Consider the following 17,700-nt stretch of genomic DNA (forward strand, 5'->3'; position numbering starts at 1 on the left):
GGAACCTGCTTTGGGTTCTCTGTCTTCCACTCTCTTTCTTTGCCCTTCCCCTACTTGTGCTCTCTCTGTCTCAAAAATAAACAAACATTAAAAAAAAAAAAAAAAAGACATCTTGCTCTAAATAGGACATCTTTTTTTTTTTTCAGGTACATGAAGAAACCACCCAAACTTGTACCAATTTCCTAAGGTTAAGAGTTGTTTCCAGAGCCACTACCAATTTTTATGAAGACAGGTGCTCCTGCCAGATGTCCTGGGGCATTTTCTGATGCCCAGTGAAGAGAGTCACAGGGCCAGTGACCCTTCAGACAGATGTGAACAGCCTCGGAGGCCATGCCTACCAAGAGCAATGGGGCAAGTCTCTGTGCTTCTCTGGTGACAGGGTCAATGACAGCCACGACATCAAAGTACGTCTCCCCTTCCTTCGGTCTCATTTTAATTGCACTACAGAGATCAAAAAGACAAAAAATTAATCTGGTGGAAAACAGGAAACAAACTTAACTTTTTTTTTTTTTTTAAGGCCAACATAAGCTGTCAGCCCTCTCAGCATTTCCAAAAACATTTTAGAACTAGAACAATAAGGCTATATGGTGGTTAACTTTGTTATTACATCTACCTCAAAGCTTGCAAAGCCAGCTAGACTCCACTCAAAAAGAACCAAAACATACGTGTTAAGAGAGGAAAACCAGCTTGAAATTGTATTGAACCAAAAACTGCTAAAAGCTACTGTTTGTTTTTGACAATTACAAACATTATGCCAATTTTTATTTCTTAAGAAGGATATGAGGAGAGAAGGAATATATGGATTTTTTAAATACAAATAACATGACAGAATCTTATGAGAACCCAACCATGCTGTGGCATTGTTCTCTGTGGACCTTGTCAAACGCCTGTATAAAGATCAGCTGTACTTAAAGAGTAGTACTAATGTTATAGCAATTTCCTTCCTCCCCCCACCCCCACCCCACCATGATTTCCCCATATTGTTACACATCAAATATTCTGAATAGGAAATAATCTATTTACCATGTGAATCTGCCATGTTTGCTTAAGCAGTTTCTCACTGCTGGACATTTAGATGGCTTGCAGCCTGTAACTTCCTACATAGACCTTTTTTCATACTTGTGAATTTCTTTAGAGTCAACAAAGTCCTAGACATGAGATTACAGAGCCACAGGATACAAATATCTTCCTGGATAATATGTATTGTCAATCACAAGTCCAGAAGAATTGAGCCAATTCACAAGGATATTAAGTTATACAAATTCTGTCTTAACAAGTGAAAACCAGTAACTGGTTAGATTTCAGGCTGTACCTCTAGGGTTTCTGGGGGAGGACTTGAACATTCCCATCTATGGCTCCAGCTACACAGCCTCCCTCTGAAGTCACACTGACTTAGATGACTTAAGAGGAGCAAGAGCCTCTGACACATTTTGAAAAGGAATAAACTTGAAAGAATTTCAAAACATCCAATTTTCCAAAATGTTGACTGGCCAAATCAGTGCCTGTCTTTGTGCGGAACAATGTTTTAATGCAGTTCTGATGCTAGCCTCTACTGTTCTGTGCACGGACGCTTACCCAGTGGGAAGAAAACAAAAGCACGAATAAAATGTTAACTAAGAAAGCTGGGTAACTATAGTTTAAATGGCAATGAAGGTTATTTCAAATCCTAACGGCTCTGGAAATAACCATTGGAATAGCTTTGCACCTGCATCAAAGCAGATGCTTTCAATTTTTGACAAAATTAACAATTCCAGCTGCCAATAATTATTCTAAAATAACTTTTTTTTTTTTACTCTAATACAGCTGTTCTCAAAATGTGGCTCTAGACCAGCAGCATCAGCTTCATCTGTAAATTTGTTAGAAACAATCTGTCAGTCACAACCTACACCTCCTGAGAAAGAAACTCTTTAGGTAAAAGCCAAAGTATGAGAGCCACTGCCTTCAATAATCTAGACCCTTGTGCTACTCTACAACTCCAGGAGGAGAAACTCACTAGAGAACGGCTTTACAGAAAACTAGAAGACAAGTCCCAAACAGTCCTTTGGAGGATAGATTCTGAGTGAGGCATGCCCAGGCCAAACCCTGTGACCCTGCAGGGTCTGGGTAGAGTTCTGTGTGATGTGTTCCTGTTCATGTCCCCAGTGTTCTAGGGGACCTTCAGGGTGTAACCAGAAACTGACCCTGTGAGGCCTTCTAGCCCCCCCCACACCACTGTAACAAAAAAAGAGAACAAGACATATCCCAGAGAAGAAAAGGATTGATATGGAAATGAGAACAGGATAAACTAACAATATCATGTCTAAACATGCTTGCTGTATTAGGGAAAAGACCAGAGAAAAGCCCAAAGTGATAGAAACAGGAACAAGATTTGGGGATCATACACATTTTCATGAATCGAGTAGAGTGAACATCAAAGAAAAACAGTTTGCCCACCTTGGCGTACACAATAGCCCCCTGGGGACCCTGTTATGATGCAGGTGCTGACCCAGGAGGTCTGGGCTGGGACCAGAGACTCTGCGTTTCCAGCAAGATCCCTGTGAGCCACACTCTTACACATAACCAGTAATTCAGACCTTTTTGTCTCTCAAAGAAACTTCTGATTTAAATATAACAAACACTTGTTTAACTAATACAACCCCCAATGAGAAGAATGTCTCTAATTATAATGTGTATCATAACAGAATTTGTAATTAGGGCATTTTAATTATACAAGACTCATAGAGAAAATGATGTTCTAAAAAGGGAAGAGGTTCTTGCTCAGAACTCACCATTTGGCCATGAAAGGCAAACAAGATAGCAAGCCAATTAGGAAATATGTTTCCTGCAGAAATAACTGGATGAGTTATTCCTGAAAGTTTACAGTGAAGAGAAGATGCGTTCTAATGGGCAATCCAACAAGGGTTAGCAAGGAGCTACGGAAGCCTTCCCCTACTGGCAACGTACGAAATTAGGACATGCAGCCAGTGGGACAGGAGAGGGTCTCCATTCTAGCCTGGATCAAACAGTCTGGTCAAATTTGATCCCTACAAGGACTGGATGTCAGAAAGCACGGGTCAGCTAAACCAAAGTCCAATCTACCCCAGACTATTAAATCAGAATCATAAAGGAGCAGGAGGCAGGCATCTGTGTCTAAAGCCTCTAAGACACAATCAAGATCTATAACCTGCCTGGCTACACACAACCTCTATGTACTTCTGAGGTTCTTTCTAAAGACAAGTTAATCTTCTATCCAAGTACTAACCAGGACCGACCCTGCTTAGCTTCTCAGATCAGACAAGATCGGGCGCGTTCAGGGTGATATGGCCATAGACTAAAGACAAGTTAATCTTAAGTCTGATCATGAGGAAAACAACCCAGACTATGGGACAGTCTATGAAATAACTGGCCTAGACTATTTAAAAAAGTGTCATAAAAGACCAAAAAAACCCCAAAGACCAAAAAGGCACGGAACAGTTCTGGATTTAAGGAGACTACAGAGACACACAGCAAAGAACTACAATGTGTGATCCGGACCAAATCAAAGTCATTACTGGGGCTTTAGGGAGGCTGTGGATATGGACTGTGTACTACTTCCTATCACCGCACGAGGGTTAAGTCTCTGAGGTATGCAGCAGCACTCCCAGTGCCCAGGAGATACATGCTGAGGAGTTCAGACATGATGCGTAATGATGTCTGAAATGGGCCTTCAAATGGTTCAGAAAAAGGTGAGTACATGTATGCTTATACACAAACATATACACTGTATGTACTGTACATACATGCCATACGTGACTCACACATAGATGACAGATAAATGTGGCACAAAGTTAACAACAGGTGAACCCAGGTTAAAGATACATGGGTGTTCACTGTAATAATCTATCAACTATTCAGTAGCTTTGAAACTTTTCAAATAAAAAACTAAAAAAACCAAAAGGCAAAAACTTCATAATACTAACTTATTTTTATTTTATGGAAAACAAAACCATTTTCAGTAAAAGATGATGATACGTGCGCTCTAACAACCTGCATTTATTCTTCACTATCAGAAAGTTACAACCGATCTGTTTCAATAAATGCTTTCTGTTTTCTCAAAGGGTACGGTCTAAATAAATTTCAGATTTACTTAGAAATAAATGTCAATGTTTATACAACCAAGATCCATTTATGAATTGTGCATATGAAAATGAGTATATATGAAAACTATACAAATTTGCCATTCCAATTAAGAACTATGTACACACTTCATATGGAAAAATAAAGGAGATGAGATAAAGGCAACCTTAAAATTTTATTCAAGAATATGGATGGATTCAACATTGATTCTGTACCTATGTCTGTCTTCAAAAAACTGGTACTCGATTCTTGCATCTCCTTTTGGTTGAGCTGACAGGAGAGCGTCCACCTTCATTACCAAGTCACTTGCCCTGAAAGACATGGTTGGTGAGAATTTAGCATCTCTTTCCAATTACTGCTGAACGTGATACAATCAGCCTAAGTACTGAATACCAATAATATAGTTTGAAAAATGTACAAACTTCTTACCAACACGCGAGAGAAAAACTACTGACTTTGTAACTGAGTAGTTTCATAACCTTGAAGATTTGACTGCATGTGAAATGGGGATAGTACTCACTTGGTATGACTCTTGGAATATTGCACTGGCTAACAGAAAGCACCAAGCTCAGGGCCTGGCCCAGACAAACCGTCAGTTTGTGTTATTTACCTTTTCCCTCACCCGCTGCTAAATAATGTTAATAGTTTCTATGAATATTACAGTAATAATAATTCACTGGAAAAACATTCAGGAAACAAATGAGAAAACTGATATACATACAATACCCTTATCAAGAATTAAGTACTGATGACATATTGGTTCATAATTCTTCTATATTTTTAAATATATATAAATACATATATAAACATAAATGGGATTATATTACTTAATAACCTTTTTCATTTAACAATATATTACAAACATATTCTTGTTAGTTCACAAACACGGGTATATCAATATTTTCACTGACTAAGATGTCTATGGATAGGTTGTAATCGCCACCTGGCTAGTGAGCATCCAGGCTGCTTCCCATCTCACTATTACAACCAACATTGCACTAAACAACCTAGAAAAGTCTTCTGCTTCCCCTGCCCCTTCTAAAGTTGATTTCTTAAAGTTGATCTAAGAAGATCTTTAAATAAATCATGAGACTGAATAAATGGTCAAATCTGCTGGACCAAGGACTGAATTCTAAGAATTCTAAAAAAAACACCTGTAACTATATGACCTGGAATCAAGCCTATACATTTTCTCCCCAAACCAAACAACTACCTCTCATGGTGCTTCTCACTACTGACTGAATCCACATAATCCAGGCCACTTGTTTCCCGTGATGTATAAACACTGCCACACAACATGTCCAGGGATGCTGGGTAATATGGGCTTGGGTGAGCTGGCACACAACTCCCTAATGGCTCCAAAAGCACCCTGATCAAACAACCCACCGCTGAGCTTCAGAAAGCTGAGGATGGCCTTGTGCCCGCAGGTCTGGGGACAGCTGTGGCTGTCACAGACGGCCACTCCAAGGGGGAGCAGCTATGGCGCTAATGAAAACCCCAGGCAGCCAAGGTAATTCTGAGAACCTGAACATTTTTAGTTTACCTTTAGGAAGCTCTAGGACTACTTTATTTCCCTCAATCCACACGGGAGAGACTCAGAGCCATCCCTGTTTAGTAAAAGGCAAGTCCCCAGTGCATAGTCTAGCCATTAGGTAGTCCATAAAGACTTCACAGAGGGGCTCTTGGGTGGCTTAGTCGGTTAAGCATCCGACTTTCGCTTAGGTCATGATCTCACGGTTCGTGGGTTCGAGCCCCGCGTCGGGCTCTGTGCTGACTGCCAGCTCAGAGCCTGGACCCTGTTTCAGATTCTGTGTCTCCCTCTCTCTCTGACCCTCCCTTGCTCACGCTGTCTCTCTCTCTCTCTCTCCTAGAAATAAATAAAACATTAAAAAAAAAAAAAAAAAGACTTCACAGAGACAGAGTGGTCCAAGGGCACACCACATCAAACCTATGCCCATGACATGATGGCTTCAAGTCATGGGAGCACCTCCTGGCCTGCATCAGAGATGTATTTCATAGGCCAGAACAAGGGGTATCACTAAAGAGCCACTGAGGTAGAAGGAAACCTCTTTATCTGCAGCCCTGTCACTGGTTGAGATGAAAAAAGATTCCTTCCCCTATGACACAAGACTTGGCAAAGGGGCTACTTTGGCAGCTATCGAAATCAGTTCTTCACCAAGACATGCATCTTAAACCCTGCAGGATGAGGGTATATGAAAAAAACAGAAGAACTTTTAAATTTTATATCCTCTAACTATTCATCAAAGAACACTATAAAGGAGTGAAAATACAACTTAAAGAATGGGACAAAATATTTGCATTTCATCTACCTATAAAAGATTGATAACCCAAATATTTACATATTTACACATAACTCCTATAACTCAATAATAAAAAACACACAATTAAAAATGTGCAAGGCAGGGGCACCTGGCTGTCTCAGTCAGTGGAGCGTGAAACTCTTGATCTCTGGGTTGTGAATTGGAGCCACACAATGGGTGAAGAGATTAGTTAAAAAATATATATATAAGGTGCAAAGCACTGGATTGATATTTTTCCAAAGATATTAAGATGACTAATAAGCACTTGAAAAGCTGCCAACATCACTAATCATTAGGGAAGTGCAACTCAAACCACAAAGAGATACCACTTCAAATCCATTAGAGTATTACAAAAAAAAAAAATCTCAAAGTAACAAGTATTGACGAGGATGTGGAGAAATTGGAACCTTCACGCATTACTGATAGGAAAGTAAAATGGTACGATCTCTGTGGGAAAACGTAAGATGGTTCCTCAAAAAATTAAACATAAATTACTAAATTATGTGTATATAATAAAATAAAATACTACATTCATTTAATATTTAATACAAGAACCATGTGTATATGAACTATAGGCCCTAGTTATACAGCAGGCACATGGACCAGTTAAATAATTCATTTTCTTCCCATTGAGAAATAACTCATTAAAATACATTAGCTAACAATAACACTGAAAGAATTAAAATAAATATTAAAAACCACAATAACCAACTCATCACCTTTGGAGGATACAAGAGAAACAACTCATTATTCTATACTAATAAGTAAAGAAAAAGAAGCATTTAGCCTACTTCTCTGAACAAACTAAAACAGATGAGGGAAAGTATCTCTTTACAAAAGTAGTCCAAGGTTAAAAAAACAAACAAAAAATAAAATGACCTCACCTTGCCCCTCTACTTTTGCATATGTTTGCAATTTTCCACAACCAAAAAAAAAAAAAAAATGAAGAGACCTACTTCAATTCTTTAAATAAATTAACTTGTTTCAACAGAAGCATAAGTAAACACCTGAACTGAGAAGGATTTTTATTATGTTCAAGCTGGAAATAAAACAGCATGAAGCATGAAATAGGTAGCATGAGGAATGTCCAACCCAGTCCCTATGACATGCACTAATTAATTTCTTCCATGACAAAACTTACACATCTTCTTCTACCCGAAGCTGTTGAATATGGGATTTGATTTTCTGTCCTGAAGTTTTTAAGATGATATTTTCTAGGAGGTGGAAATCGTCTTGATTAAAGAGTTCACTGTCCTCCAGTGGCCCAATGATCTGTGAAGAGGGGCAGCGTGGTCAGTGCTACAATCAGCAACCTGCCGGAAGCCCTCTGTGGTCTTCAGGCTATCTTATAAACCTAATCACGTTAAAGACCCAAGACACGGACACTTCTAATAAAATCAATGAAAAAGGTTAAAATAAAACCCAAATCAGAGTTATTTATTTACTTATCAATTCCACAACCACATAGAGTATATACACTTACATATGTCACAGTATTTTTATAGTTAGCAACTCTGAAGTAAAACAAAATAGCAACATAGTTTTCATTAATTCTCACTGGATGTAAATAACAAAACCAAACCAGATGCAGTGTAGTGAGTGACAGACACCAGAGATCTCACCCTTGTGCTCAGAGTTTAAAGTTTGGTATGTCCCCCCGCCCTCCACCCCCAATCTCATGTCTATGGAGGCAGGTATCTCTGAAATAGCCTAGGCCTGTGTCAGTGAGGTTCACACAGACTGCACACTATGAACACAGTACCCACAGTCCCCATGGGGGATGAATACTTCACATATCAAAATTTTATCAGCTTATTCTCTGAGAGACACCACCCTGTCATCACTGTACACACGGCAGGACATAATAAACAGCAGGAAGGTTTTACACAAGGACGTTTGTATCAAAAGCAAACCTCCTGTGAAATAAGGGTACAGAAATTATCATCAGCACTGCAAAAGCCCAGCCCCCTCGGGAAAAGAGTGACTCTGTTTGAAGAGTTAGTTTACTAGCGTCGAGAACACTGCCAACACTGTTCACTCATCTGATCTGGGGTCATGCTTGTCTCAGGACAAAATCCTCACCCTTCCATTGCTGATCACTGCCCTCTGTCCCTTCTTCAGCTTCAGAACATCCCTGCAGTACATGGCATGAGACAAAATGAAATCCATTTTGGAAGACTCAAAGACCTCTTTAAAAAGACTGAAATCCATGCCCTAGGAAAGTAATTGTTATTAAGGAAAAGTAATTGTTATTAAGCAAGCCATAAAAATGAATTATCATAATGAATAAATCACAAAATGTTATTTTAATGGAAAGTCAGAATGATATTTTAATAATTAACATTACGATGTCTCAATTCTCCACTCTTCCCATTTCCCCCCACCCTCCCACTCATCAAGTAATGCTTATTTCCTGTTCCTATTCTTTCATGTGATTGCTCAACTGGCAAATTACTCTTCATCATACCTTTATTCTGCATTTTAAAGCCTTGCTATTTTCAAGGGTCTTTTTTCTGACTGAAACATCAAGTACACCATCATTTTACAAGAATTTTAAAACTACAAAAACAATCTGGAGCACCTGGCTGGCTTAGTCGGATGGGCATCTGACTTCAGCTCAAGTCATGATCTCATCTCACAATTCGTGAGTTTGAGGCCTGTGTCAGGCTCTGTGCTGACAGCTCAGAGAGCCTGAAGCCTACTTCAGATTCTGTGTCTCCCTCTCTGACATTCCCTGGCTCACATTGTCTCTCTCTCCAAATAAAGAAACATTTAAAAAAAAATTTTTTTAACGGCAAAACAGTCCAAAAGGTAAGTGATTTAAATGTATCAGAACACATTATGAACACATAAGCCCCTAACTTTTAAGAAAATTCAATCAGTTTTTTGCTCTATAGTCAAATATTGCTTGTCTTTTAAAAACTATATAAAATAAATGGCTTTGTACTTAAAACATAAACTTATACGAGTCATATCTTGAAACTTTAAAGATATTAAAAGTAGTGGACAGAATGTTGCAGAATTGTTATTTCTTGGAAAGATTCTTCCAAACTAAAAGAAATCCTCTGCAGCTCAGTACCAAAATCAAAAATCCGGATCATGAACAAGACACATCAGTCCATGAGAGTGAGATTCTGTGGAAAGTAACAAAACAAGACCGCCCTATGCACCACCCAGAAACTCACCCCAACAGAGAACCCCGCGATGTCGGCTCCTGCGGCCAAAGCCTCTGCAGTCTCCTCCTTGGCCATTTTTGTGATGAAGTTCTTAGCAGAGTTGGACGTCTGTGTTTGGAGAGCTGCCCAGATGGCTCTGGAGATCTGGGTGTTCTTATAACTTATATCTTCACTAGGATTATTGATCATGCTTATTCTAACATTGTTACTGGATTTCTATTTACAAAATGGGAAATAAGAGTTACATGGTAGATGTTCTGAACTTAAAAAGTGGCATTAACATCAGTCATACTCCAGTAAGTAGCAAATACAATCTCTCTTAACAAGTTCTTCAGCAGTTCTCTTGCACACAGAATAAAATTAAAATGCTACAGCCAGGCTTTCAAACCCCTACATGAACTGGTCCTCAGCCTGCCTTTCCAACTTCATTTCTTATCATCCCTGAAAATATAGCTCCCTTACAGACCATCAGAGTCTATATTCCCCAACACATTTCCTATTATTCTAACATACTCCATGCTTTATGTTGGCATGCAAATTTCAAGTCCATCCCATCTTTCCTTCCCTCGGTCCCAATCAATCTTCAGGCTTCTGTTCAAACACCTCTTTGTTCACATGGCCTTTCCAGATTCCTAGTAAAAACTGAACTTTCCCTGATTAAAAGGATAAGAATCCATGTGGGAGAAGAGATCTGGGACCCACAGAATGTTGTGTCATGATCATAAGCAACAAAAATTCATACTAATGTGTATCTAAAGACACATGCAAGAACGGTCATAGCAACTTCTTCAGAAAAGCCCCTACCTAGAAAAGGATGCCACTGTCCATGAAATAGATTAGACAACCGTTAACCAAAACTTTGTGGTAAAGACATACAGTGCAATACATCACAGTGAAAAAGAACTAACTACCACTACTTGTAATACCATGGATAAATCTCAGAATGTTGAGTAAAGAAAGCAAACACAAAAATGTATGATAAGATTCCATTTAAATAAAGTAAAAAACAGTGAAGAAGAGGGAACAGGGAGAGGGGTGATGGAGACAGAAGCAGGAGAAGGCTTTCAGGAATTCAATAATTCTCGATTTCTTGGCTGGAATGGTGGTCACCTGGGTGTTACCTTTGTGACAGTATGTATCTTATGATTTGTGTACTTCTTTTGATCCTGTATTTTACTTCAGTTAAAGTAATTTTTAAAACATTTCAATTCCCAGGGCACCTGAGTGACTCAGTCGGTTAAGCATCTGACTTTAGCTCAGGTCATGATCTTAACAGTTCAGGAGTTTGAGCCCCACAGTGGGCTCTGTGCTGACAGTGAAGAGCCCGCTTGGGATCCTCTGTCACCCTCTCTCTCTGCCCCTCCCCTGCTCTCACTCACTTTATCTCTCTGAAAAATAAACATTAAAAAAAAAAATGGAATCTAGTCCCTTAAACAAAGTCTGCATGCTGCAGCCTCCTCTCCCTTCTCACCAGTAGGCAGGTCTTCGAAGAAACAATGCCCCTTTCCCTCCAGCACTAAAACAGTAGGACCGCTCCCTCCTGCCCAGAACAGTAACATCAGCACACAGGATGGAGGCAGAGACACTTGCCTGATGTTTAATAGCATCATACAGTAGCTGTCTTCCAGAAGAGCTATCAAAATCTCCAACAATCCAAAAGGTTACAGGCCTAATGAAGGAATCATCTGTAGAAAAACAAAACAACACACTGAGTCAGAGGGAAAACAGCACATTCTATGTTTTAATATTGTTAAGCCAAATAAATTCTGAAAACCATGCAAAAAATAAGAAAATGATGTTTAATAAAGATACAAAGCAAAAGTAGTGAAACTTCTATACCAGAATGAAAGCAGGGTAACCTTCCCTGTGGCTTAATTACAAGCTAGGAACATGCATTTATTAATTCTACTATGGTTTAGGCATCTGTTAGCACCTACAATAAAAAAGAGCCTTTGAACATGTGGGTAACAGGTCATGGTCTTTAATCATATGGATTTGTAACTTTCTGAAATAGAATTCTTTGCAAACATTTACATAAATTTTATCTGCATTTGAAAAATTATCTGTTATCCACAGGTTACAGAAATCACAATAAAGTGTCAATAAATTCTGAATCACAACGTTGCCTGAAACCACATAAGGTAATTAAGAAAAGAAACAAAATATTCTGAAGTTAAAAGTTACCATAGATTTCCTTGGAGGACATTCCTAGACAGAGGTGAAGGAAAAAGAGTAGAAGAAAATGTCATTGCTATTAACTGATGCCTACTGGAAAGTCAAAATTTTAAATAATGTCTAACATGATCAATCTCTCTGCTCCATAGGCCCCCTAATGGTATAGCACTGTTCCAGGGCCCCTCGGAACCAATTTTCTTGAGGAACCAAATGGAGCAATTGCTTTTATTTACATAGATCTAGGAAGCCGGAAATTCTTTCTAGGAGAGGACTTGAGTCTTCTATGCTTTAGCACAGATAAAAATAGTTGCCTAGGGGCGTGTGCAAGGCTCAGTCAGAGGCCAACTCTTGATTTCAGCTCAGTAATGAATGATGTAATGATCTCAGTTTGTGAATCTGACCACAGAGCCTGCTTGGGATTCTCTTCCCCCACCCTCTGTCTGTGCCCCTCCCCAACTTGCATGGGCATAGGCAATCTCTCTCTCTCTCTCAATAAATAAATAAACATTTTAAAAAATAGCTGCCTTAAATGACAGTCAGTACTCTGAAGCTGTAATAAGTGCGGCCAGAGGGGAAAGCATCTGTCTGCCATTAAAATATCATTTCACACAATTTTAGCCCAACTAGCTGATTTGGTATTAAAATCAGTTTTAAAATATGCACAAGGATTCCTAGAACCAAGTTTATCCTATAAACCCTAAAAAAATTAACTCAATGTTGTCACTGAAGACGTAAGTCAAACTAATTTGCAAGCCATTAACCCATGTTTATATCATAAATGTTTTCATTTTAAATCATGAAAATAAGTTTCAGTTGACCTTAATACCTAATATGTTTATAGAAACATTTGAATTTTCAAAAACATATAAAAGAATTGAATTTTAAATAGGTATTTTCTAAATTCAGATTATAAGAAATAATAAAAGAAATCATGGACTCTCTTTCCAATAGATAATTAAAGGCTGAATTACTTCTACAAATACTTTAAAAAAAAAAAAAAAAGCTGAATCCAAGATAAGCAAAAAATGGACTATTACCTTTCTTCGTCAGGTAGTTCATACTATTGGCTATCGCGGCAGTCTTGCCTTGGGAATCCAAGACTGTAAATCTGGCATAGTCATCCACAAAAAAGTTATCTGAAAAAGGAAATTGAAATATTTATAATTAACATGTCTAAATTCAATCTAATGCTAATATTCAACTAATAAACTGATTTGACCATAAGATTTATAAAAATGCATGAGTGAAATCTGTTGTTTCATGTTTATTGAACAAGTTCACAAGACACCTACCCGTTAATCACATTTTAAGACACAAAGTTAATAAAAAATGGATATACCCCATATAACTTTCTTTCTTTTTTTTTTTTTTAATTTTTTTTATTTATTTCTAGGAGAGAGAGAGAGAGAGAGAGAGACAGCGTGAGCAGGGGAGGGTCAGAGAGAGAGGGAGTCACAGACTCTGAAACAGGCTCCAGGCTCTGAGCTGGCAGTCAGCACAGACCCCGACGCGGGGCTCGAACCCACGAACCGCGAGATCATGACCTAAGCGAAAGTCGGACGCTTAACCGACTAAGCCACCCAGGCACCCCTACCTCATATAACTTTCATGTATATATATATATACACACACGCGCGCGTACGCACACTTCAATGGTTTACATTTATTCTATTCCACTCCTATTACAACTAGAATCTCTTAACAAGATCCCCTTAACTCTCTGTCTCCCTTCCACAGTCTACCCACCAGAGGAAGCCCTTGCACATATACCACTGGGAGATGAGGGCAATAGGAGAGTAGATCTAAGATACTGATTTTCATTTTTTACATGTTCTAACAAAGTAATACACTTTTAGCTTTAACAGAAACAAAAAGTCATTTTCATTATTTTTCATAAGTCTTCTCCAATTAATGGCCTCAGGCCATCAACCATTTTCCTTGGGTTATTCCAGCTAAAATCCCACTTTCATCATCATTCATTTGATCTGAACTACCCAGTAATTTCTTCCTACCTACAAAGTGGTCTCCATTCTGTATCATAAACCCTCTATCTCCAAAAATTTCCCCAATCTTCTGCACTACTGTATTCCAACACAAATGCCACTCCTGTCTCACCGTCCTCCAAGCACAGCTGGCTTACCCACCCCACCACCTATGTCTGTCCACCCACACACCCCTCTATCTTTTCACTCAACCAACCAAGCCAAGGGCCTACTATCCTTCCATTCTAGTCAGTACTCCAGTAAAAGGAAAGTGATGCAAAGTAAGACAGACAGAGCTCATGACATCACGTAGGGGAGGGGAAAAAGCACCAAAAGCCTTAAAATCTTAAAACTTAGTATCCTTCTAAAAAGGTCCCAGGACAACAGAGGCCGAGAGCACTGTAGGTAATAACAGAACTAGAATCCCTGGGTCAAAAGGCCGCTCCCACTCCCCTGATAGCCGCAAAATGTTCACGAGGCAAACTGCATTTTCGCCTCTGTGAATTAGCGTCATTTCACAGCTGATCACTACAGCGCTTAGTGGAGAAATATGCCCCAAGGCACTGAACTATTGTTGTGCTCCTTATTCATGAGTACTCCAAAAAAAGCTCTTTACAGTTTATTTTAAATGAAGGAAACAACACAAACTGAGGACAAAGATTAATAATACTGCTTGATTTGCTCTATTAAACCTTCCAGGGAAAAAGCTAAAACCTAACTATGAAGAAAACAGTTTATTTCACTCTAACCACTTCCTTTTTCAAATAGAAGCAGAGATGTGCATCCTCCTCTGTCGAAAAGGAATTTGGTTTCGAGTAGATTAGAGAGAGCTGCCATCAAGTAACCAGCATACCTGGAGCCTGTGTGCACCCCACCCGACCACAGCAAATGCCCTTGGCTCGGACTTCTCTGTTACACGCATCTTCTGTGCCCGGGGACCTCCCAGGGCGCATGACCACAGCTCCACCTCATTCCCAGCCATTTGCTGAAGTGGCCTTCAGAGTCGCAAGGAAAGCAATAAGGAAGACACTGCCCCTGGGCTTCACACAACGACCTCTGGAAAGGTACTCTTGTGGAAACAACGCAAACATCCAACAACTAGCGATCAGGTGAGCAAAGTCTGGACTGTCCATACAAGACACTACAGCCATACAAAGGCAGGAAATATGAAGACACTCTACAACATGGATAAACCTTAAAAACTTTATGCTGAGTGAAAGCCAGTCACAGAAAACTTCCAATGATATGAAATCCAGTGGAAAACTCCCTTAGAAACAGAAACTAGATCAGCAGGGGCAGGAGAAATGGAGAGTGGCTACTAATGGATACATGATTTCTTCTTGGGGGGATTGATGATACATATTCTAAAATTAGACAGTGATAATATGACAGCTTTGAGGATACATTAAAAATAGTGCACTTTAAAATGTGTAAGTTTTCTGGGTGCCTGGGTGGCTCAGTCAGTTGAGCGTTTGACTTCAGCTCAGGTCACGCTCTCATGGCTAATGGGTTCAAGCCCCGCGTCAGTATCTGTGCTGACAGCTCAGAGCCTAGAAGCCTGCTTCAGATTCTGTGTCTCCTCTCTCTCTCTCTGCCCCTCTTCCTCTCATGTCCTGTTTCTCTCTTTCACTCGCTCTCAAAAATAAACATTAAAATAAAAAAAAAAACCATTATAAAATGAGTAAGTTTTCAAAAGGATGAGTTTGTGGCATGCACACTGTGTCTCAATAAAGGTTTATTTTGAGACAGGCATTCCTAGCTTCTCAGACCAAAACCACCTGAGGTGTCCATCCACATCGCTGCTGGCTGACTCTAAAACAAGGATGAAGAAAAGACAGCTGCTTACCAGCTTTATGACTGTAAGAAAATCAACAATACAGATGTAGTCTTATCAGCCAAGGCCTGTTTAGCTGGCATTTAAAAGACAATGGATGTTTTCAAAGCTTACAAGGACTTATCCATGTAAACTTAGAGAAAATTTTTGTGAATTTAGAGGCTAATATTATGAACTAAGGGTGAAATGAATTAAAACATAAGTTTGTGTCACAATCTTAGGCTATCTTCTGAATATTACAATCCTACAGATGCAAAGGTTCTGAAACATAAATCAAAAAAAGCCCAAAGTTTTTCCTGAAATGCTCCTTACTGGTTGCTGTTAAATCCAGGTACTCTCGCTCAGATGTCAAAATCCTCGAATTGATTCGTGGAACAACATTTGGCTGATTCATGATATACTCTACCACATCCTGATCATGGGACAATTCACCCTAAAAGGAAAAAAAGAAACAGTGGGGGTGAAACGAACATTAAACAAATTAGAACAATAATCATTTATTAGGAACTAAAAAGCATTAACTTCACAATAGCTTCTTATGTACTGGTAACAACTAAAAACTGAAGTCCTCATGTTATAGACCCCTAACATTATCAAGCACAGCTTGACATGTTATTTATGTACATTAACTCTTTCATCAACATGAGGCCAATGTTACTGACATCCATTTTAAAGATGGAAGCTAAGGTAGAGAAAGGTTATATAACTTACTCAAAGTCTCAGAGCCAAGGAGATTCAACCATGAAATGCAAACCCATTTTTATGTGGCCTCTTTACATACCACTGTCTTCCCCCAGAAATAAGCAAGCTCTACAAATTAGGTAAAAGTTAACATAAAAAAAACTCATCCTGAGATCTGCTCATCGTTAGCCTCTCTCTAAAGGAAAAAGCCAAATGCCTTCTCTTAAGCACTTAATGTATTTTACAAAAATCACTCCAAGCTTTTTTCAACCTCAGGCATCCAAGTAATTCTACATTTCCAGAGTCACAATTACACAACAGGGAGGAAAAATCACTTATCGTTTTCTCTTCCTTTTCATGCCTCTCAGATATATAGAAATACTTGTACTTCATGAAAGTTATCTCAAATTCAAGTGCAAATGGCTACAGAAACTTGCAAGTTCTTCACACTCAAAATATTTCATACAAAATCATATTTTAAAGCGGTTTTCAAGGGAGAAATGGATATGAATCAAATATATACAATCAAGTCTAAAAAACTCCAATTAGTCATCTTCTGTGGCTACTTATCCCAAGAAAGAGAAATCATATGCAAATTCTCAAACTATAAACTAATAATGAGCCTATGAACAATCCATACAACCCAACAGACTTACAAAGGTACCAGATACTTAGTAGAGATGTACGCCCATTTATACAACTTTGGTCTCTATCATAAATCTGAATTGATTCCAATTAGAAGCCTAGCCAGCTCAGGGAGAACAATTTAGCAACATCTATCATAATTTAAATGTACATAACTTTTGATGCAGCCTGTCCTCCTCCCCCCCCCACACAGTGGTTGTTTCTAGAAAGAGAAGATGAATGGCAGGGGAACAGGAGTGAATGGGTAAAAGTTTCTTCTCATTTACACCTCTATACACATTTTGAATTTCATACTATCCGCATAGTATACCTTTTTACAGTGACTCTAATTCAAAATTTTAAATGTATCATACCCTTTGACAAAACAATTCCAATAACTGATATTTCTCAAAAAAAAAAGGCACAAACATATACATATGAGACTATTCTCTGCAGTATTATTTATAACAGTTAAATTCTATAAGCAAAGTCCAACATTAGAGGATGAAATAAATGATTATTCATTCTTTTTTTTGTTGTTGTTTATTTATTTATTTGTTTTGAGAGAGAGAGAGAGAGAGAGCACAAGAAAAGGAATGCAAAAGGGGCGCCTGGGTGGCTTAGTCGGTTAAGCGTCCGACTTTCGCTTAGGTCATGATCTCGCGGTTCGTGGGTTCGAGCCCCGCGTCGGGCTCTGTGCTGACTGCCAGCTCAGAGCCTGGAGCCTGTTTCAGTCTGTGACTCCCTCTCTCTCTGACCCTCCCCTGCTCACGCTGTCTCTCACTCTCTCTCCTAGAAATAAATAAAACATT

General features: G+C 38.9%; 2 protein-coding genes across 4 annotated transcripts in view; one reads left to right on the forward strand and one right to left on the reverse strand.

Moving 5' to 3' along the window:
- Nucleotides 1–17,700, forward strand: part of POLR2D (RNA polymerase II subunit D) — a 450,734-nt gene that overhangs the window by 124,183 nt on the left and 308,851 nt on the right. The window lies entirely within an intron of this gene.
- UGGT1 (UDP-glucose glycoprotein glucosyltransferase 1) overlaps nucleotides 1–17,700 on the reverse strand; it is a 116,914-nt gene that overhangs the window by 30,068 nt on the left and 69,146 nt on the right. For 2 of the 3 annotated variants that reach the window (XM_077766730.1, XM_077766732.1), the window contains exons 19-27: nucleotides 15,896–16,016; nucleotides 12,805–12,903; nucleotides 11,777–11,800; nucleotides 11,183–11,277; nucleotides 9,602–9,808; nucleotides 8,499–8,630; nucleotides 7,558–7,688; nucleotides 4,311–4,406; nucleotides 339–441 (exon numbers count right to left, since the gene is read on the reverse strand). In XM_077766730.1, the coding sequence (XP_077622856.1) occupies nucleotides 339–441; nucleotides 4,311–4,406; nucleotides 7,558–7,688; nucleotides 8,499–8,630; nucleotides 9,602–9,808; nucleotides 11,183–11,277; nucleotides 11,777–11,800; nucleotides 12,805–12,903; nucleotides 15,896–16,016 (1,008 nt within the window). The remainder of the gene's footprint in view (nucleotides 1–338; nucleotides 442–4,310; nucleotides 4,407–7,557; nucleotides 7,689–8,498; nucleotides 8,631–9,601; nucleotides 9,809–11,182; nucleotides 11,278–11,776; nucleotides 11,801–12,804; nucleotides 12,904–15,895; nucleotides 16,017–17,700) is intronic. The other variant, XM_077766731.1, reaches the window with a different exon arrangement.

This window comes from Crocuta crocuta, unplaced genomic scaffold (genome assembly GCF_008692635.1).
Source record: "Crocuta crocuta isolate KB4526 unplaced genomic scaffold, BGI_CrCroc_1.0 scaffold5, whole genome shotgun sequence".
Classification (NCBI taxonomy): Eukaryota; Metazoa; Chordata; class Mammalia; order Carnivora; family Hyaenidae; genus Crocuta; species Crocuta crocuta.